Genomic DNA, 21,444 nt, shown 5'->3' on the forward strand with positions numbered 1-21,444 from the left:
TTTGGCTTCAGAAGTTTTATCAGTTGTTTCTGGAAACCATCTGGCTGCAAGTTGTTGGATTTAACTAAAAAGTATTAGGGGAAAAAACAAACAAGCTCTTTGTCTGCCTAGCAGAGGGGACAGCAGCTGAGTCAGACAGTGCTCTCGCCTGGCTCTACTCTTGTGTAAGTGTATTGTAACCTGCATTGATCTTTTGTTTTACATATAATACTTTTAATTTTAAATAAAATACATGTTGGTTCAGGTAAATAACTAGATGTTTTTCTTAACTTTTACCTCCATTTAATTTTTTATAAAGAACACTTAACGTTTCAGTTCCTTTTATTGAAAATTTCATAAATATATCTTTTCCCAGATGTCTGATTATGTGTTCATCCCCACTTGCTAAGTTTTCTTTTGTTTTCCCCTTGCACAAATGTCATTGTGAAATGACAAATATATTGTCATTGTGAAATGATTCTACACTCAAATCGGTTACTATGTTTATTTATCCTCTCATATAGTTAGTTAGTTTGTGTCCTAACCCTTAAGATACACTCTTCACAAACTCCTGGTTTCCTCTCTCCCTCCTGGGTCTGTGTCTTGCTGTATACCCCACTCTCTCCCTTTCTTTACTTCCCTTTCCTTCATTCTTTTCTTTGCCCACTCTTCCTTTTTTTTCATCCTCTTCTCCTTGTCTTGTACTAGAGGACTTAAACATGCTGGGCATGTGCTCTGCTACACACCCAGTCCTGTTACCACTGGGTTGTGCATTAAATTCCCCAGCACTTGTTTGAACTTGGAACGTTGTACCCTCACGATCAATCTCCTCTATCTACTTTCTAGATCCTGGAAAGTAATACTCTGCCCTTTTTATTGTTATCTCATAGATCAGTAGTATTGTTCAGTGACCCGACTTAAACTCCTAAGAACAGTTGTCTGTGTGGCATGTGTACATAACTTCTAAGAATAACAAAAACTATCAAAGAAACGAGTTAAGGCTGTGCGTGTGACCCAGTGGTAAGGTACCTGCCTAATGGAGCTAATTGGCCAGAGAATTTTTTATAATCTGGTGTGTTAATCAACAGAGTGTGAGTACCTAAGCTTGTAACAAAGCTGGCTGCTCTTACCTTCTCTCTCATCTACTTCTAGTGACAGACAGGCTGGGAGGCAGTTTACCCTCAGACTCAGTCACTCAATGGTGAGGACATGCTCAGAGAAGGCATCATTAGGCATAGGGGGTTCTTATCGGATCTGGTATTTTATTATAAAAAGATTACTTGAGAGTATTGATTGTAGGTGTCTATATCTAATCTATAGTTAGATAATATTTCATATCTTATTTCCCTTTTAATTTAGGTTAATTAAAGAGAATAAGAATCATCAGGAACTTATCTTAAATATTTGTTCAGAAAAAGACCATTTAAGGGAAGAACTGAAAAAAAAGAACAGAAACAGAGAAACAGCATATGAACACAATTAAACAGGTAAACAAAAGTCTTCCAAGACTATACTTAAATTTATAAACTCCTGGAAAAAAAACAAACCATGTAGTCAAGTACATTAAACCATTTCAAATGGAGGAAACTGCTTCATATTTAAATTGTTAGAATTATTCTGAATTGTGTTGTATAAATTATGATATGTTTAACTGTTCCAAATATAGCACATTTTCTGCCCAAATAATAAAAAAAGGCTCTATTTAAGTTTTTACCAGTGAAGGGAAGAAGTGTTAATAGTAGTAACACCCTAGTGTCTCTGTCTGGCTTTGGGCACTTTCTCACTTAGGTGTTAGCACGGCTTCATCCCCAGGGTTTGCTGAATTCTACTGTGAAGGTCATGTCAGGGTATCTGCTGCCCCTTTTTTATGGTGTCTTTTCTGCATGGATGCACAGGTAAGTGCTTAGGTTGGTAACAAAGCAAAAACCTTTAGATTTTTCTGACCTACTTTCCTTCTGTGGACAGCGTATAAGTGTCCTGTCATTAATGGAAGAACTCAGCACTGATATGTTCTGAGAAATGTATCTTGGGCCTTTCCTCCTTTATGTCAGCATCATAAGATGCACTTCCAACTAAAGGTGCTGTGAGACAGTAGGGGATGCAGCCTTGGAGTGGACCTCCTGTCCATCTAGAAGGCTCTAATGAAAACAGCGGCAGACAGCTGTAGAATACAGTAAGTTCAAGCACACCTTCATTTTCCTGTGTTTTGATATGTATTTGTTGCACTTTTACATGTTTAAAGAAAGACTGAGTTGTAAGCCAAACTTACAAGGGTAAAATGCTTGTGAGGGACCTGCGGAGAATAGTCTAGATCTTACATTCTTGCATTGTGTGTTGTGTATTAATTAAGGTATCATTTGTTTATTTGGTGCAACTATAAAATTATAACCTGGAAATCATTCTTTTTACAGTTAGAATTAAGAATAGAGAAACTGAATAAAGAAGTTAAAGCTTCCAAAGATCAGCTAGTAGCACAGGATGTCACAGCTAAAAATGCAATTCAGCAACTTCATAAAGAGATGGCCCAGCGGATGGACCAGGTATTTCCTGTCACTATTAATTTTATAATTTGGTGGTGCTCTGTTTATTAGACTGCAGCAGTCGGGCGATGGCATTGCTGGCATTTATAGAAACGCTTTTAAAGGAATTTGAGGGCTGGAAGAATGACTCAACTGTGAAGATGCTCACTGGTCTCCCAGAAGTTGAGAGTTTGCTTTCTAGCATCCAGTCACAAGACTCCCAACCACCTGTCACACCAGTGCCAGGGCTCTGATGCCCTCTTGTGGCTTTAAGAGTCTTCACATGCATGTGCTCCGACAGACATGGACCTACACATAAATAAAAAAAGAAATCCTAAACTGTGCTAAGGTGGCAATACATAAGTTTAAGTACATCCTAATTGTTTTAAAAAAAAGTTAATTAAGGAATATACGGGGAAAATGAGTCATCTCTTCACCTGTGTCTAGTTTCTTATATCTTTCCTTGTTTCATAGCTAACATTTTGTTCCATAGCATATACATGTACTGGTGACACATGAAATATAGATGAGTTTTTATTAGCCCCTTTGTGTTCCTACAACAAAATACTTGAGTCTAGATACTCTGTTACAAATGAGAAGCATATTTATGTGAGAGTGCTTGTGTTAGCTGACCTCTGGTGACCCAGAAGCCTGGCTCCACTCTTCCAAGCTTCTGCCTACTGATTCTGACAGCTGACCCTGGCAAGTGTGAGGTTAAAGGAGTTTTTTAATGTGGACCATGATCTCTTCCTGAGGCCCACAATGGTGCAGAAACTGGTAAGAAAGTAGATGTGGAGAAGTCGGGAAGGTCTATATAAATAAAAACCACAGCAACCAAAGTAAAGAGTGATAAGGAAGGGCTGGAAATCACAGCACAAAATATACTAACACTGCAGGGAACAGTATTTGTTTGCATATGTTTTTATTTGAAAATATTTTTTTATTAATGCCAGGTAACATTTTTCTTTCCAAGGCTAATAAGAAATGTGAAGAGGCCCGCCAGGAAAAGGAAGCGATGGTAATGAAGTATGTGAGAGGCGAGAAGGAGTCTCTAGACCTTCGAAAGGAAAAAGAAACCCTTGAGAGGAAACTTAGAGATGCAAGTAAGGAATTGGAGAAAAACACTAACAAAATTAAGCAGCTGTCTCAAGAGAAAGGGCGGCTGCAGCAACTCTATGAATCGAAGGTATAACTGTGCCTAATTTGAAGGTCATGCCTCTGCTTTTCCTTAGCCCCACAGTGGTGTAGAGCTAGCACTCAGGGCACGCTCTCACTAGCTTACTTTGTGTTTTTGGGTGTGTCATCCCTGCTGCTAGAAAGGTTTGCTGGGGGAAAGGCAAAGTATTGTCAAATGTTATCAGTTACATTTTCTTAATCCTTTAAAAAACTTTCTTTTAGAGTCTATTGGAAAAATTAGTTTGTGTCTGTAAAAATTATGTTTTGCTAAGATATGTCCACATCAGTGTTTGCTGTGAATGGCTTTACATCAGAAGTATAACTTGGCCAGGGTCTACTTTGGTTTTTTATTTAATACATATTCCCCCTGCGATGTGAGAAATTGGATGTAGGGCTTCGTATAGACTGGGCAGCGTCTCTCCTAATGAGCAGGGCTGCAGGCCTGTCCAGAGTCTTAGTGCAGCACAGTTCACCAGAAAGCACAACTGGTATTTTCTTATAGAAAACATTATTCTAGAGCTGTCCTGGAAGGTTGACTCTCAGAAGTGTAGCTATTCAGAGCACTTGCTATTATCTCCATTTAGAAATGCTGTTCTGGTCCTCAGATTGTAGCAGAACCGGTTCAGTCACCTTACTGCTGTCAGTTAGGAAGAACTGAGTAATCTAGGGAAAAATTATCTTTGTGCCTATTGATTTGATTTAGGACTTTATTACTCTCTTACTACTATTTGAGCCTTAAACCAGCTTTATGGCTTCTGGGCCATAGTATACCTGCCCTGGAATTACTGTGTAACTGCACAAGGGGATAGACCAGATGCATAGTTGATTATTTACGTGAAAAATGACAATGTCTTTTTAGGAAGGTGAAACAACTAGACTCATGAGAGAAACAGAGAAACTAAAGGAGGAGATGAATTCTCATATCATTAAAGTAAAGTGGGCGCAAAACAAGTTAAAAGCTGAAATGGACTCACACAAGGTGAGTGTGGCTGTGCTGTGGGGTATTGTTGAGTACTGAGGGCTGGCAGCCAGTAGGGTGGGGCTCCTACAGCATAGTTCACATCATCACGAGAAAGACTTCTGGTGTGGCTTAGAATGTTAAATTTTGTAATTCTTAGTTTGTTGTTTTAATACAATTTGAGGGAAGGAAAAATATTTAATATGCTATTGGAATTAAGGTGAAAAAATTAAAGTATCAGTTATGTTGATTCCTATAATTAAAAAATACTTGTTCATACTTAAATATAATTAATACCAATAGCTTACTTGTATGTACATGATACACGTGTTAGACACTAGCCCATGGTCCTTCACTCAAAATCCATGGCTGCGTGAGGAAGCTATGAAGAGCTGCCAAAGCTGTGGGGCATCCCTACTCAGCTACTCAGAATTCTCTAATTCTGATTGAGGAATTAAAAATTGGAATCCATAAAGAATCATTTCTAACTGCCTAAGTTGCTTTAAATTTGGATTAAAGCGCTCGGTCGTTGCTACTGTCTGTGGCACTCTCCCGGTGCTCCATCTGTCTAACCCTCACACACTGGAGCCTCTGTGCTGCGTGGTGCATGTTGCATGTGTTGTTCTGCTCAGCTGCCTGAAGCCAGGACCTGTGATGTGCTTTCTGCAGTCACTGTGGCTCCTGCTAGTCCTGCCTCCGTCTGCCTCCGTCTGCCGCCCGCAGTCTCACATGGCTCGTCAGGTTCCTTAGCTGGGATTTAGAGCTGACGGGATGGCACTGTTGCCGTTTTAGCTCACTTAGTAAGCTGCCATCTTACTTTACAGATCCAGGACTATACTCTGTTGGTAGCCAGATTCAGACATTTCCTTCCACCTTAGACTAACGCCCACCAAAAAATAAAGAAATGAAAATAAAAGGAAACACAAAGGGAGGAAAAGAATAAAAATATGTGAAGGTTTTCAGACTTGAGAGAAAGACATAGATAGAGTGCTCTCTAAGTGAAGCCTCACAAACGAGGTTAACGCTGGGCTCTGTATGTGGCACTGGGAGAGGAACTGACACCAAGCCCAGCAGTCTTCCTGAATTGAAGGTATGGAAAAGAGGAGGGCATTGGTCCAGAAGTGCAAAAGGAATAGGGCCCAAACTGGAGTTCACACAGGACTGACTGGAGAATAAATGTCACTGTTAACACTAGCCAGATTGCAGGATCTCTCAAAGAGCATGACATCAGGTGGCCCTCAGCAAAATACCTCTTTAGGTTTGGAGGCCACCTTAGCTTTAAAAGCAAGCTTATTTCAAGTAAATTCTGTGGTAAATGAATTATATAAATATTTAAATGATTATAAAAAGCTTTGCTTAGGCATATATTTCATTGTGTTTAGCATCTAATGAAAAATTACCAGCGTGCAAAGAAGTAGGAAAATGCAGTCTACAGAACAAAGGAGTGAGTGACTCGGTGTAGAATCTCTGAGGTCATAAGGACAGTTTGACTCAGATAAGAGGAGACATGGATGGTATTTAATTTAATATAGATACAGCGTTCATAATGAAAAGGGTATTGTGCAGAACTAACAAGATGAAATACCGCAGACGACAAGATAAGATTAGACAGGCATACACAAGCTGGGACTGTGGCTCAGTCGGTAAGAGTTAAGAGTGCATGGAGCCCTGGATTCGATTTCCATATGACCCCAGCACTTAGGTAGTGTTCAAGGTTACCTGAGCCACATAGCAAGTGTGAGGCCAGCCTAGGCTGCATGACACTCTCTCAAAACAACAACAAATTAGCAGTAACAAACTTCATGTGAGTGATTCCCAAATACATAACTTAGTGATATTCAGCTGTATCCTTTATACCTGACACCTTCAGTAATTTTCCAGCAGATTAAGATGAACTAATAGTGTTCCTTCCTCCACCACCTCCCTATCCCAATAAATGACAGCCCATTCTTCTACTTTCAGGACAAAAGACTTGGGTTCAACCTTGATCTCTCAGTCAGCACATCCAGCCTCTCATCTTACTCTTTTCAAGCCTGTGCACATTGAAGCGGCTTAGCCTTTCTGCTCTAGCTCTGAACTGCCCACTCCCCATGCTTTGCTGTCACTTCATTTCTCCTTAGCACCTGTCCCTAACAGTTTGTTTACCTCTAGCAGTAGACTGTCAGCTTCTTGAGGGTAGAGATTTTTATTTGCTTACACAGCTCTTTCCCTTGAGAATCAAACAGTGCCTATAAAGGCTGCAGAGATGGTTCAGTGGGTCAGGGTGCTTGTGCAAATGAGAACCTGAGGGCAAATTTCCAAAAACTCATGTCAAAACAGGGGCACTTGTGTGTGTCTTATGTATGTTCATGTGTGCTTATGTCGGTACACATGTGTGCACGCGTGTGCTTGCTTATGTTTGTTGGGGGGGGTGGCAGAAGCTTGTAGGCTAGTCTGGTGCTTGCATTTGCAACAAGGTGGAAGGTCTGGACTGACAGCTGAGGTTATCTGTGAGCGCTGCACATGTGCACACTCGAATACAAGATTTCACAGAAAGGGGCAGTGTCAGCAAGTGCTCAGCTCATGGGTAGAAGATATACAGTAAGCATCCTTAACCTAATAAAGTGACACTTTGTTTTCATGTATTCAAATGTTTAAAGTTTTCTGGCACACAGGAGTCTCACTTGCTGGATTTAGGGTGTTGAAACAGACTGGACTATATGTCAGTGTGTCTTAGTTATAGCAGTGAGGATGCAGAACCACAGTCCTTTATACCTAGTCTAAGACTCTTTGAACGAGTGTTCAGGTTATTTAGTTACTATATGTTAAGTGATACCGGACACTGACTATCAAAGACCAGTACCTCAGGGTAGATAAGTGCTTAATTATACGATGTGTGTTGTTAAAATGACATATGAAGTAGTGTATGGAGCCCAGGTGCAGGGCAGATATAGAAGAGAGAAAGGCTAAGCTGTCCGAGTGTAAACAAGAGAGATGTAGAGGGAGTGGGATGCTGAGCAGAGGCTGGTGCCTGGACCTCCACAGGAGCAGCAGGGGTCAGTCATTACTTTTCTCATCGCTGTGCCAGAAAGAAGGTCTTTCTGGCTTGTGGTTTTGCATTATAGCAGGAAAGGCATGGCCAGCAGTCTGAGTGTCTTGATCATATTCCATCTGCAGTCAGGAAGCTGGGGGAGAGATCACCAGAGGGCAGGAATCAAGCAAGGAATAAGGAAGATAGAATATACAAAAGAAAGTGTGTTTTCAATGGGAATTGGGGGCAAGGAACTTTGCAGAGTTGGGCAGTCAGGACTAGAACAGGTGAGTAAAAAAATGAGTGAGGAAAAAGCAACAGGTTTTAATGAAGACAATCCCTAAAAATCCCATATGAAGAATTGCCATTTCAGCAGTCTCCAAACAGAGGCCATGTTTAGTAGCATCATTCAATCAAAAGGGAGCTTCAAATGGATGTCAAGCCACAACCAGAGGGTCTCTGGGGTGTGCAAAGAACTTTTGGAACACTCTGCTTTTCTTACCACTGTAGTCATTTACTTAATGTCTGTCAGTCTTACTGTTAACCATTTTCCCTGTCAGAAACAAGCAAACTGTTAGACTCCTGCTTAGTCCCCAGTCTAGGTCTACAGCAGGGCCTTAGTTAGGGTTTCCATTACTGTGAGGAGACACCATGACTACAGCAACTCTTGAAAAGGGAAACATTCAACTGGGGACTGCATCAGAGGTTTAGTCCATTGTCGGCATGGTGGGAAGCATGGCGGAGTGCAGGCAGACATGGTGCTGGAGAAGGACTCAGAGTACAGCTGGGTCCTTGGGTATCAAAAAGTGTGAGCTTTGAAACCACAAGGCCACACCTCCCTGTTAGTGTTACTGAGCCCCCCACAAGAGGGCAGCCTTTCTTCTCATTGTCCTCCATCTTACTGTGGCTGATGTTGTCTCTCATGTTTTCACTGCAGGAGACCAAAGATAAACTCAAAGAAACAACTACAAAACTAACCCAGGCAAAGGAGGAAGCTGAGCAAATCCGGCAAAACTGTCAGGATATGATAAAAACATATCAGGTACGTATCCTTTGTGAAATAGATCAGTTATCAGAACTCTGTTTTCATACACGTTCCAGACCTGCCAAATTGGGCGTGTGCATACATTTCTTAAGCAGTTAGTTAAAATGCAGGTTAGTTCCTGCATTCAAGTATCTGCACTTTAAGGTGTGGAGACGTCTCCTTGGGCAGTACCTGCTGTGCAAGCTTGAGGACCTGAGCACCCATAGACAAAGCTGAGTGTGGCAGTGTGAACCCCTAACCTTGGCTTTGTTGGGGTGAAGAGAGATGTGGCAGGTGGCTCCATGCATCCATGTAGTGCACTGGGCAGCCAGTCTAGCCAAGTCCATCAGTTCTCAGAAGTCCATACTCTGTCTCAGAAATAAAGTGGACAGCAATTGGCGAAGAGGCTTGGTGTTACCTCTGGCCTCCATGACACAGGTACACACACACGCACACCACGTGATTGATCTTTTCTTTTTTTTTTTAGAGACATGGAACTGTATATTTTGTACGTTTTCAAACATCAGATGCTAAGACAGAGAGAGTATTTACCTTTATACACCAAGATAATATATAGCCCTGGTTCGGGACCCGTACCAGTCTTAGTCTTGGGAATACAAACCTGACGTTCAGCATCATGTGTGCACATGACTGATCCTATCAGAGATTTCCCATCAAAAAGTTGCAGAAAACACTGGACATAACTCTGACGTGGGACCTAGCTAAGCCATAGAGATACACACACACACACACACACACACACACACACGCTAAATAACAAAATCAGGTTGTCAGGCACCTGGCCCAGCATGTGAGGTAGGGGGACAGTCCAGAACTGCATATGTCAAAAATCTGTACCAAGTTACTACACCCATCTGGATTCAGGATAGGTGAATTTCTCTAGGAACACATCTTGGCCGCCCATTTATCCTGCTCCCATTAGTTGGGGAACTGGACTGTGGCAGGGGACTTGCCTTGTCTAACATTTATGTCTCGACCTGCCAACCAGAAAGTCATTTGTCCACATACATGGACATATGAGAAAGCGTCCTCATAATATCAGTAACAGCACAAAATGGTAAGCTAGCCAGGTGAGAGTTACCTCGGCCTTAACCAATCTGACCTAGGCCTTCACATTTCATCTAGGCCTTCCTTGAGATTTTACCTAGACCTCAATAGGCAGCAGCTTCACCCTCTGAGCCACAAAGCATATGTAGATGGACAGATAGATTTTCCCGTATTTGCTCATTGATGGGAGACAACCTTTTTCTACATGGTGCCAAAACATACTAGACAGACCAGGCTGGCCTCTCAAGTAAATCCTGCCTCTACTTCAGCCTCCCCAAAGCTGAGATCAAAGGCATGCATTACCATGTCGCCTGTCGCATCCCCCCCTCCTTTATTTCATCCTAGGTGGGGTGTGTGTATGTTTGTGTGTGTGTGTGTGTGTGTGTGTGTGATTTCAACTGAGGAAGCAATGGCAGACCAGTGTTTGCTCATCTTATAAATAAGCTAGGCCACCGCATTACTGCCTTCCTTTTTTTCTTACTTTGTTCGGTTTATTCCAAATTAATTGCATCTATTTCTTTATTTGACATTGTATATATATATATATATATATATATATACAGTGTATAATATTTTTAAAAATATATAAAATAAAATAAAAGGAGTAGAGAGATGGATAAATATGCCTGGTATTTTCAAGATCCTCGATTTCTTCGAGAGGTTTGTTTTATTTTTCTAAAAAGTGTATTTGCTTTTACTTATAGGAGTACATACACTGCAGCTGTCTTCAGGCACAATGCCAGGAGAAGGCATCAGATCCCATTACAGACAGTTGTGAGCCACCATGTTGGTTGCTGGGGAAGTGAACTCAGGACCTCTGGAAGAGCATTTAGTGCTCTTAGCCATTCTTCTAGTGATTCACAAGCCTTATTTACCTAAACACTAAACATTAAGTAGAAATACCAAATTCTGTAATTATGGCTTAGATGCAGCCTGGCCTTTGAAATCCCTAAAATGGCAGGGCAGGGCGAGGCTGGGTTGAGAACAACTGAATGAAGGCTTCCTCTTTCTGTTAGGGTGTGTTAACAACGCCATTAGCATTTCCAAAGAGCTAGGTGAGAACCATTGGGTTTTTTTTTTTTTTTTTGTTCAGTCAGTTGCAGGAGCCAGAGCAAGATGGACCTGAGAGAACAGAGAGTTAGTTGTCATCACTCACTGATTTCACGAAGATATCTCTCTACATAGCCCTGGAACTCACTGTCAAGATCAGACTCTCCTCCAGTTCTCAGCATTCCACCAACCTCTGTCTCCTCCCTGAGTGATAGGATTAAAGGCATGTCCACACCCAGTTTCATGTCTATTTATTTTACCCAGGAAGGGTTTCTGGATTTTCTTCGGTTTTCTTTTGGCCTCCGTTTTTTTTAAGTTTTTAATCGTATTTTTCAAAAAATCAACATAAATATCATTCATTGTTCTGGAACTTCAAGAAACTTTCTAGGTAGACCTGGTTTCAGATATCTATCACGCCAAGTGAACCAGTCTATATAGCGACTTTCCAGACAGCCAAAAATACATGGAGAGACATTTCACCACCTTCTCAGTTTTGTTACATAAACAAAACTCCGAAAACAGCTCATCGTAAAATGATCCCTGAGTACATTTATTGTTTTACTTTCTTATCCTAAGAAAGATACACAATCAGAGGTGAAATAAAGTCAGTCAAAAATTGTTTAACAAAATGCAACTGGCTGGCAGGCAGGCAGGCATGCAGGCAGGCATATTTATTTGCTTGGTTGGTTTGTTGGGTGATTTGTGTGTGTGTGTGTGTGTGTGTGTGTGTGTGTGTGTGTTTTCAGGACTGTGGTAGCTTAGTACCTACACAAGCCCAAGCACAAAAAATAAAGACCACTGAAACACAACTCTGACGTGGGACCTAGCTAAGCCATAGAGATACACACACACACACACACACACACACACACACACACACACACACACACAAAGATAAACCCTGTCATAAGATCAACATGCCTACATGATCAATTTCTATAGGCAATAGTACTAGAGGGAAGAGACATCTCTAAAATAAAAGCCAGGACTTTTTCTGCTTTGTTTTGTTGTACCTCAACATAGGATTTGTCTTTGTATAGCCCTGGGAGCCCTGGAACTTGCACTGTAGACTTGGCTATCTGTGAACTCACTGAGGTCCATTCTCTCTGCCTCTGCCACCCACACAGCCAGACAAAAGCTAGAATTTTTTTCCTCTCTCTTCCCTCCTTCGTGCCTTCCTTCCTTCCTTCCTTCCTTCCTTCCTTCCATTTTTTTTTTTTCAATATATATGTGTGCTCTATCTAAAGCCTGAATACCTGCCTGCCAGAAGAGTCTGTTCCGGTGACTTTTCGTCCGTTTTGGGTGGTTTTCGGGTCATTTCAACCTTTCCGTCACTTTGGCTGTGATTTCAGTCATTTTCGATTTTGAGTATGTTCCGGTGAATTTTCTTTCGTTTTGGGTGGTTTTGGGGTCATTTCAGCCTTTCTGTCTCTTTGGCAGTGATTTCAGTCATTTTCGATTTTGAGTCTGTTCCGGTGAATTTTCTTTCCTTTTGGGTGGTTTTTGGGTCATTTCAGCCTTTCTGTCTCTTTGGCAGTGATTTCAGTCATTTTCGATTTTGAGTCTGTTCCGGTGATTTAGGGCCGTTTTTGTGGTTTTCGGGTCATTTCAAACTTTCTGTTTCTTTGGCAGGGATTTCAGTCATTTTCGATTTTGCATCTGTTCTGGTGACTTTTCATCCGTTTGGGAGGTTTTCGGGTCATTTCAACCTTTCCGTCAGTTTGGCATTGATTTCAGTAATTTTCGATTTTGAGTCTGGTCGGGAGATGTTTTGTCCGTTTTGTGTGGTTTCGGGTCATTTGAACATTTCTGTCACTTTGGCAGTGATTTCATTCATTTTCGATTTTGAGTCTGTTCCGGTGATTTAGGGCCGTTTTGGGTGGTTTTCGGGTCATTTCAACTTTTCTGTCACTTTGGCAGTGATTTCAGTCCTTTTCAATTTTGAGTCTCTACGGTGACTTTCGGGCCGTTTTGGGTGGTTTTTTGTTCATATCAACCTTTTCACTTTTGCAGTGATTTCACTAATTTCGATTTTGAGAATGTTCCAGTGACTTTTGGGACGTTTTGGGTGATTTTTCTGGTCAATTCAACCTTTCTGTCACTTTGGCAGTGATTTCAATCATTTTCGATTTTGAGTCTGTTCCGTTGAATTTTGGGCCGTTTTGGGTGGTTTTCGGATCATTTCAACCTTTCTGTCACTTTGGCAGTGATTTCTGTCATTTTTGATTTTTAGTCTGTTCTGGTGATTTAGGGCCGTTTTGGGTGTTTTTCGGGTCATTTCAACCTTTCCGCCACTTTGGCAGTGATTTCAGTCATTTTTGATTTTGAGAATGTTCCGGTTACTTTAGGGTCGTTTTGGGTGGTTTTCGGGTCATTTCAACCTTTCCGTCACTTTGGCTGTGATTTCAGTCATTTTCGATTTTGAGTCTGTTCTGGTGACTTTTGGGCCATTTTAGGTGGTTTTCGGGTCATTTCAACCTTTCTGTCACTTTGGCAGTGATTTCAGTCATTTTCAATTTTGAAACTGTTCCGGTGACTTTTGTGCCGTTTTGGGTGATTTTTGGGTCATTTCAACCTTTCCGTCACTTTGGCAGTGATTTCAGTCATTTTCGATTTTGAGTCTCTACCGTTGACTTTGGGCCGTTTTGCTGTTGTTGTTGTTGTGTATGTGTAGATAAGAGGACAGCTTATTGGGGTTGGTTCTTTCCTTCCACCCTGTGTTCCTGGGATCAAGCTCAGTTCATCAGGTTTATACTGCAAACAGGTGTTAGGGTACCAGGCTTTTGGAAGAGGAATGTGTACAAAAGAAGCTGGTGGCCTAGCAAGCTATGTTCAGCTTCGTATAAAAAGTACAGGGTTGCACGTGAGCTGGGAGGGGCTTGATGGACAGCTTAGATTGTGGCTGATGCAGTGACTTGGGGTCTGTGAGCACTATAGGGGTGTTGGTGGAAAAGGATGACTCCTTACAGATAAGCTGGCTTCCCCTCCCCCTTCACACACTCGATTTTATCCTGTGAGGGAGACTGCTCTTTTCTGCCAGGAGCTGCTTCCCTCCCTCTCACCTTTCCCATTGTATCCAGAGGCAGTATTTGGCAATGACAGAGATACTCTAACTCTCTCAGAATTAAAATGCAAAGAGAAGCAAGACTGCTTGCTGGCAGGAAGCCAGGGAGGGCCAGCAGGTCACCTAGTCCTCCACTGGGAGTCATTCTTGGCAGGTTGTTTTTCAATTTCCTTTGCTTGGGTTGTGGTGGATTCTGGAGTCTTGTTTTCTTGTGGGGATGGTTTAAGAGCCTTTTAGGGGCTGTGGGGGTAAGGACAGGAGTCAGTATGCATAGATGAGTATCAAGGTTTGTAAACTCCCAGAGGCTTCAAATATAGCCTGTATGTGGCATTGCAAGGCTGGCCCCCTTCTAGCTTCTATAATCCTTGTCCCTCCACTCCCTTTTAAAGGGAGAAAGCAAAGGGGCAATAGTTTTGTTCTGTAACTCAAAAGCTCTCTACCATTAATCAGATTACAGGACATTAGAAAGAACTATAAGGTAAATGTATAATGGGGTCCGTTCCTAGCTCTATTACTCACTGACATTATAACTACCTCTTTGTACCACAGTACCATCTGCATGTTAGATATTTAATGTTCCCAAAAAGGGTGGTGTGTTCATGGCTTGTTCCCTGGCCAGTGGTACCATTTGAGGGAAATTTTAAAAAGTAGGTTCTTGTGGAGTGTCTTTAGTCCACTGGAAGTATGCTCTTGAAGGCTGGTGATAGGACCCAGGTCCTTCCACTATTTTCTCCCATCCTGGCTATGAGGTGAGCTGCTCTGTTCCATGCTTCTGTCATGATTTAACATGGGCTTCTAACCATGTCCTAGGACCTTCAAACCATGAGTTACGATAAACACATTCTCCCAATGAAAGCGTTCTCTCAGAAATATGCTATTGGATGGTAAAGCTGACACTTTATTTTCTTCTATGCAAAGTACAGGCTCCTATTGGCCTTGAACATTTTAAAGATTTATTTGTTTACTATGTATACAATGCTCTAACTACATATATGCCTGCAAACCAGATGAGGACATCAGATCCCATTACAGATGGTTGTGAGACACCATGTGGTTGCTGGGAATTGAACTCAGGACCTCTGGAAGAGCAGCCAGTGCTCTTAACTTCTGAGCCATCTCTCCAGGCCCAGCGATTTCTTTTCTTTTCTTTTTTGAGAAGCAAATACAATTCTGGCATAAATATGGTATGGGGATTCTCATTAAATGTGTCAGTGTCCTTCTTCCCCCAGAGCAGCAGAGCAACAGTGGCACAACATTCCAAGGAAGGGTAGGAAGCTGGGTCAGGAAGCTCTGTGATAGAATGTTTGCTTGGCATGTCTGAGCCCCTTTGCTCAATCCCTACCCCTATAAACAAAACAAACCACCAAACAAAAAACTAGGCAGCCTTCCCAGAAAAAGGAAGTATGTGTATTTGTGGGGAAATTGAAATGGATCTCTTTAAGACTTCCCAGGGGTCGAAGAAAACATGCTGGAATTTTATTTCTTCTTCTATCATAGAAGGATCTCCTTCAAACTGTAAATGAGCTAAGGTTTATTTATTAACATTTAAAAATGTTTCACTAACTTCAGTAACACATGTGACAGACAGTTGAAGGGTTTATAAAGTCCGGAGTTGAAATGGAGTAGAAAGCTCCCTGCCCAATTCCTGGGGTTTGGCGAGGGAGTCAAGCAGGTCTCCATCTTACTCGAAGCTCTTCCATTAAGCTGATGTGATCGCGAGAGAACATGTTGGCCTCGGCTCCATGAAGAGACAACTCAACTGTTGACAAAGAGCGAGCTAGACTGTCCTGGGGACTGGTTCCTTTTGAGTATCAGGAAGGTCAGTTGGTTCTCTCCAGTAGAAGGCTCAGCACCTTCTAGAGAAGCAAAGTAGTTGTCTGTAAGTGGAGGCCATAGACGGTAATGGCCAACACTCAGCAAAGATCCTCTTCCTTTTAGGGACACTTTTTCTCCTTTTCTCAATAGCAAGAAGACCTAAAAGCTACAGAAGTCATTAGTGACGCTCCCCTCAGTGCTGCAGCTAAGAGTGTGTCCATTGCAGAAAGAAGAGACAATGGCCCTAACTTCAGTGGAACTCTTCTTGGATAGGAGAGCAGCCAGAGAAGAAGCTCGAATTGCTGGCCAGAGCTCATTTCTTCTTCTTTCCTGTGGCCTTATTTTCTTGTGATTCTGATCCTATAGATTTCAGTTCTGGGTGGTCAGAAGAAGGGGAAAAAGCAGGCTGCCTCAGCAGTACCTGATCAGAATCACACATTTCTTTCAGGATCTAGGAAAGACAGAGACAGAAGTGAATACATGGACCCAGCTGAGCCAGTACAAAGGCTCCACAAAAGGCATCCCCTGCAACTGCTTTTTTAGATAAATAGACTCCAGCCAGTGGCCAGCAATTTGATAATATCTTTCCCCACAACTATCTCCCATAACCTTCTATCACAGCTAATGCAGAAAAGGATGTATGTTTAGTTTTCATTCAAGTCTTGTATTTAGCCACCCACCTTGCTACTGGGAGTTGCGCAAACAGGGTTGAAGAAACTTAATCCTGAGGTCACCTCTGTGGGATCTTCCAATTTGAAGGAATTTTCAGAATCTTGATTTAGCTCAATAGCATCCAAGTCGTCCTGAAATCAAGCAGATAGGCTTAATGTAATTTAGCTATCTGAGTTACAGAACAGCTCCTCTTCAGTCAGGTAGGTCCCAGCTCTGAGGACCTGATCAGCCAATTACTCAAAGCAAACGTAAGGGAGCTACAATTTGGAGAAGCCATAGGGCTCACTTAACATGTTCTGTTCCGAGAGAAATGTTGTCATACTTAAGAGGCAGACTCCAATGATCTGTATAGGTCTGGAATGAGACATACTGTGAAAGAAACTTTAAAAATTTGGCCAGGGTAGATGTGGTGGTATATATCTGCAATCCCAGAACTTGGGAGGCTGTGGCAGAGGGATGACAAGTTTGAGTCTAACCTGGGTATTTAACAAGTAAGACCTACTCAAGAAATAAACTAGAATGAAATTAGGCCAAGCCTTGATTATTTCTTTGATTAAAGTTCTACTACCTACAACAGCACTGCTATAGGAGGCCACCTGCACTAGTATTCCTTTCTGATAAGAAAATGAAATCCAAAGGACAGAAGTCACTTTAGGTCAATCACAAGGTGACTCTGCATAGAGCTGGGCTTAAAACTGTAGCTGTCTGTAACCCAGAGGTTTCATCTCAGTTGCCATGACCAGCTGTCTAGCAGGCAAGTCATGTCAGCTTGCCTCCGGATTTTACTTTCCTCTTCTGTAAAATGGAAGCACTGGCCCAGATCAATAGTTTTCTTTAACTGAAATCCTGAGGGAGGCCCAAAAGGAAAGTAGGTGAAGAGCACATGGATTTGATGGAAATGGAATTCTAAAGGTTTTGGCCAAAGATTCCTTCATGCAGCAGCTTCAGTGTTTTAGAACCCTAAATGAAAAACCATGAAACAGGGAACCCTTACAGGTCCCAAATATGTGCCTGACATTTATCCTGACCTACATAGCTTGTCATTTTAGTCCTCTGATGCTTAGTTTAGAACTAACCTTTGAAATGAGAGTCCCAAGCCAAATTGTTCCTGTGTAAATGTCTAGGAACTGTATGACAAATGTCTGCTACACCACACTTGGTGGGAGTCTTGGATTCTGGATCAAGGGCTATAGCAAAGCCTTCTTGCCATTGCACAGGCAGGCATAAGGAGAGGTCAGGGATTGAGCCTGCTTGCTGTGCACATGGCTCATTTTATTTCTTTCAGGGCACATTTTATTTCTCAGAGTTTGCTCTTCCTAGAAGTGACATAAAGAAAGCTGTAGTTAACTTGGCTCACAACAGTGACTAGTAGATGAAATTCCTGTGGGTCTTTTCCTACAGCCACAGAATGCTTGCTTCCTTTAGGGTCTACTAACTACTGTCTCAAGATATTAGAAGGATTAAATTCCTTTCTAGAAGCTGCCATCTCAGCACGAGGTTTTCACAGTTTCAGCCAAGCCTCTGGACTAGTTTGATCCTGTGTCCCTGTTTACCTGTAAGTTCTTGCATTCCTGTCCCTTGTTCCTGTTTCAGAAATTATACAGAAGCTTCATGGCAAGGCTGGCGGTGAGGGTGGGGAGTGCATACCTGAGGAGTGAGCCTCTTTCTGGGTGCAGAAAAAAAGGGTAGGAATAACTGTAGGAGATTCCAGGTTTTTGGGGCAGAAGAAGAAGGATACAAACTCCAGAGAGGTTCAAAGGTATGGTTAAGGGAAAGCAATACTGTTCCTACCTGGTTCTGATGGCGGTTGTGACACTTTGTGGGGTCACAGCTGCAGGCCACATTACAGTCTGACTTTTGCTTTCTGCATCCACATTGCTTGTTCCCGCACCAGCCTTTGCAGGAACACTGCAAAACAAGTTTGTGGAAGGACACATTACTGAAAGGATTTGATGGACATTTTAAAGTCCTATCCCTCTACATGCACATGTTTTTTAGAAAGAAAGGAAAGTTCATCATCTTGATCAAATCTGTCTTCTCTATTCCCTTCCTTCATTTCACCAGGAAGTACCATAGGCTAATGAAGAGCAGGTTATACAAACAATCCAATGCTCTACTTTGGGCAGTATAGCTGAAGATAGATAAGGAGGCTGTCCTAACACCTGCTTGTGTCAAGTACCAGATAAACACTGGGGACCATTTCAGGGGCAAAGCCCTGCAGGCAGCAATATGGTAGTACAGTTAGGTTTATTTTAGGACCGAGTTAGATTTTCTTTCAATGCACATTTTTACATTTTGTCCAGCTAGGTCTTTGTTTGGAGCACTAACTCATCTACATTCTCTCTCTCTCTTCTTCTCTCTCCCTCTCTCCCTCCCTCCCTCTCTCCCTCTCTCCCTCCCTCCCTCTCTCCCTCTCTCCCTCTCTCCCTCCCTCCCTCCCTCCCTCCCTCCCTCTCTCTCTCTCTCTCCTCTCTCTCTCTCTCTCTCTCTCTCTCTCTCTCACAGCCACTTTACAGTGTAGCCATGTTTATCAGGCTCTAACAATAGCAGAAAGCTGGAAGGATGATTAATAGTTAAGATAACAAAAATTACAATCTGAAAATATTTTGACAGGCTGCAATTATAGGCTGAAAGGAGAAATAAAAAATACAATAGGGATAATAAATTCAAGTTTGGCATTTGAGTCTCCTACATCATCTGTATGAGTGTAATACATGGGGAGAACTAGCTTTAAAGTAGTCCGTGCCGCAGGTCATGGCAGCCCAAACCTTTAACCCCAGCACTCAGGGGGGCAGAGGCCGCCAAGGCCAGGGTAGCCAGGGCTACATAGTGAGATCCTTTCAGTAAACCAAAACCACCCCTTCAAATCCACAACAAAAGTGAATCCAATAGTCTGGTGATTAACAAGGCCTGAAATCACAGGGCAGTGGTGGTGCACACCTGTAATCCCAGCACTTGGGAGGCAGAGGCAGGCATATCTATGAGTTTGAGGTCAGCCTGGTCTACAGAGTGAGTTACAAGATAGCCAGGGTTGTCTAAAAACCCTGACTTGAAAAAAAATCAAAAGCAAAAAGCCAAACCAAAACAAAACAAAAAACAAAAAATCTCCCAAGACCAAACCCCAAACCAAACACCCCAAGCCCTGAAAGCATAACTGTCAGCATTTTTTTCTTGCACATCTCTGTGGACTCATTCTAAGTTTATAATAACATTCAAGATCTTAGCTGCTTTGCACATGAGATCTATCGTGTTTGTTCTGTAGCTATAAAGGAAACCATAATAACATCTTTTTTTCTGAACAGGAGGATAACACATATCAGTACAAAATGTGAAAGCCATGATTTCAATAGCTATACACAATATTCCATCATGCCGATACACCAATTTATTTAACTAGTCCCCTAATGTTAGATATTAGGATAGTTTTGAAAGAAAACATTTGCTACTGCAAATCATGTTGCAGTGGATATTCTCATACACAAATAGAAGGTAGACTAGTTGGGCCTCTACGGCTATCTTTACCTTTCTCACTCATTCCTTGACAATGACCTTCTTGGGTGCTGAGACACAAAGTCCACTCTTTCCCTGAGGTCTTTTCATTGCCTCTTCTCCTTCACTTCCCTCCCCCTCACTTTCTTGTTTGGGACTTAGGCCTGTATCACTTAGCACAGGCTGGCCTTGAATGTGAGATTCTTTTGCTTTAGCCTCTAGAGAACCAGGATTACAGGTGCCTGGTTTCCTCACATTGTCTCTATCTCATCTTAACCCTCTCTTTGATTCGCAGAAAGCCTTTGCCCTCCCCATCCTTCCTACAAAGTCAACATGGAATTTTTGTTCTCTTCTGTATCACTATCCAGAATTATTTTGTTTTTCTGCTTACTATGTCTTTTCCTACAAGAATATGTTCACAATGACAAAGTTAACTGCTATATTCTCAGAAATAGTGTTCATTCCTGGCACAAAGTTACTTTGAAAAGATTCACTGAATGAATACAGCAAGCTCCATATTGATGGCTATTTCCTTACTATGTATATAACAACTGGATCAAAGAATATAAAAAGTTTTAATATATGTGCTCCTAAAGTGATCATGATGGGGATATTTTTAAAGTTTCTGATTAGTTTCAGGTTGCCCTCTAGAGTAGGTAAACCAATTTACATGTCTAACAGTATTAGATAAGAATGCCCATCTTAGTCACCTTTATCAACAAGATACATTATAATAAAATTAAAAATCCCTTTAGCTCCTTTGAATAAAACTAGTGAAAGATAAAGAGTTCTATGACCTGGTTATAGAAGCCCCTTCAGAATGGGCTCCATTTCCTACTGTAGCCTGGGTCCGTTGTCCACTTGTGAATTAGCTACAGGCTTCAGAAATGCTCTTCTACCCTGTCAGCATTTGTCTATTTCATCTTATGGGATAAATATCACAAATGACAGCTCAAGAACTGTCGTGGGTGACTGGACTTTTCCATATGCAGGACCCAGCAGCTGCTATGAACTTCTGCTCTTGCTAATCTTCAAGGCAGCAGAGGCTAGATGGTAGTGGTCACAGTAGAGTTGAATGCTCATAATACACTTGGCAGATTGGAGTGTCACACACGTAAGGTATAATTTCATCTTTTTCTCCCTCATTCAAGAAAGCAGATTAGAATGCCAGAGAGACTTTGACACAACTATACCGAACCTGCTGGCAAACCACTAGCATATCACAAGGAACAGAAAGACTCCTAGGCTTGCAGATTCTCAGCAGGGGCTAAAGAAATCACTGCAAGGGTTGGAGCAGTGATTAAGAGTGATTGCTGCTTTTTCAGAGGACCTGAGTTCAGTTCCCAGCACCCATATTAGGTGGCTTGTAACCAACTGTAACTCTAGCTCCAAGGGTTCTAACGATCTATGTTCAACGCCTGTATACATGTGGCATTCACCCACATAGACCCACAACATATAACATAGGAAGGAAGGAAGGAAAGAAATAGAGAGAGAGAGAGAGAAAGAAAGGAAATCTTGGGGAAGTGTTCTAAAATGCCAAATCCTACCTCAGATCAACCTGGTCAGAACATCTAGAGGTAGAGTCCCAGGTTCTATTTTAAAGATTTCCTTTGAGAA

General features: G+C 41.9%; 1 protein-coding gene and 1 pseudogene across 2 annotated transcripts in view; one reads left to right on the top strand and one right to left on the bottom strand.

Annotated features, from left to right (window-relative positions):
* The window catches only part of LOC308416173 (coiled-coil domain-containing protein 186-like), a 30,736-nt pseudogene extending 9,336 nt beyond the window's left edge, over nucleotides 1-21,400 (top strand). The window contains exons 3-8 of the transcript in view: nucleotides 1,339-1,466; nucleotides 2,391-2,519; nucleotides 3,472-3,684; nucleotides 4,534-4,653; nucleotides 8,580-8,684; nucleotides 20,120-21,400. The product of the transcript in view is annotated as a coiled-coil domain-containing protein 186-like (transcript). The remainder of the gene's footprint in view (nucleotides 1-1,338; nucleotides 1,467-2,390; nucleotides 2,520-3,471; nucleotides 3,685-4,533; nucleotides 4,654-8,579; nucleotides 8,685-20,119) is intronic.
* LOC308416174 (chromosome-associated kinesin KIF4-like) lies at nucleotides 15,953-18,709 on the bottom strand. Its single transcript, XM_080942605.1, has 4 exons — nucleotides 18,407-18,709; nucleotides 18,127-18,243; nucleotides 16,344-16,466; nucleotides 15,953-16,114 (listed from the first exon to the last, which is right to left on the bottom strand). Exons 1-4 carry the CDS (start codon nucleotides 18,407-18,409, stop codon nucleotides 15,977-15,979), a joined length of 381 nt encoding a protein of 126 aa, XP_080798731.1. The 5' UTR covers nucleotides 18,410-18,709; the 3' UTR covers nucleotides 15,953-15,976.
* Nucleotides 21,401-21,444: the final 44 nt, after the last annotated feature.

The sequence above is a fragment of the Micromys minutus genome (genome assembly GCF_963924665.1).
Source record: "Micromys minutus genome assembly, contig: SCAFFOLD_277, whole genome shotgun sequence".
In the NCBI taxonomy this organism is placed as follows: domain Eukaryota; kingdom Metazoa; phylum Chordata; class Mammalia; order Rodentia; family Muridae; genus Micromys; species Micromys minutus.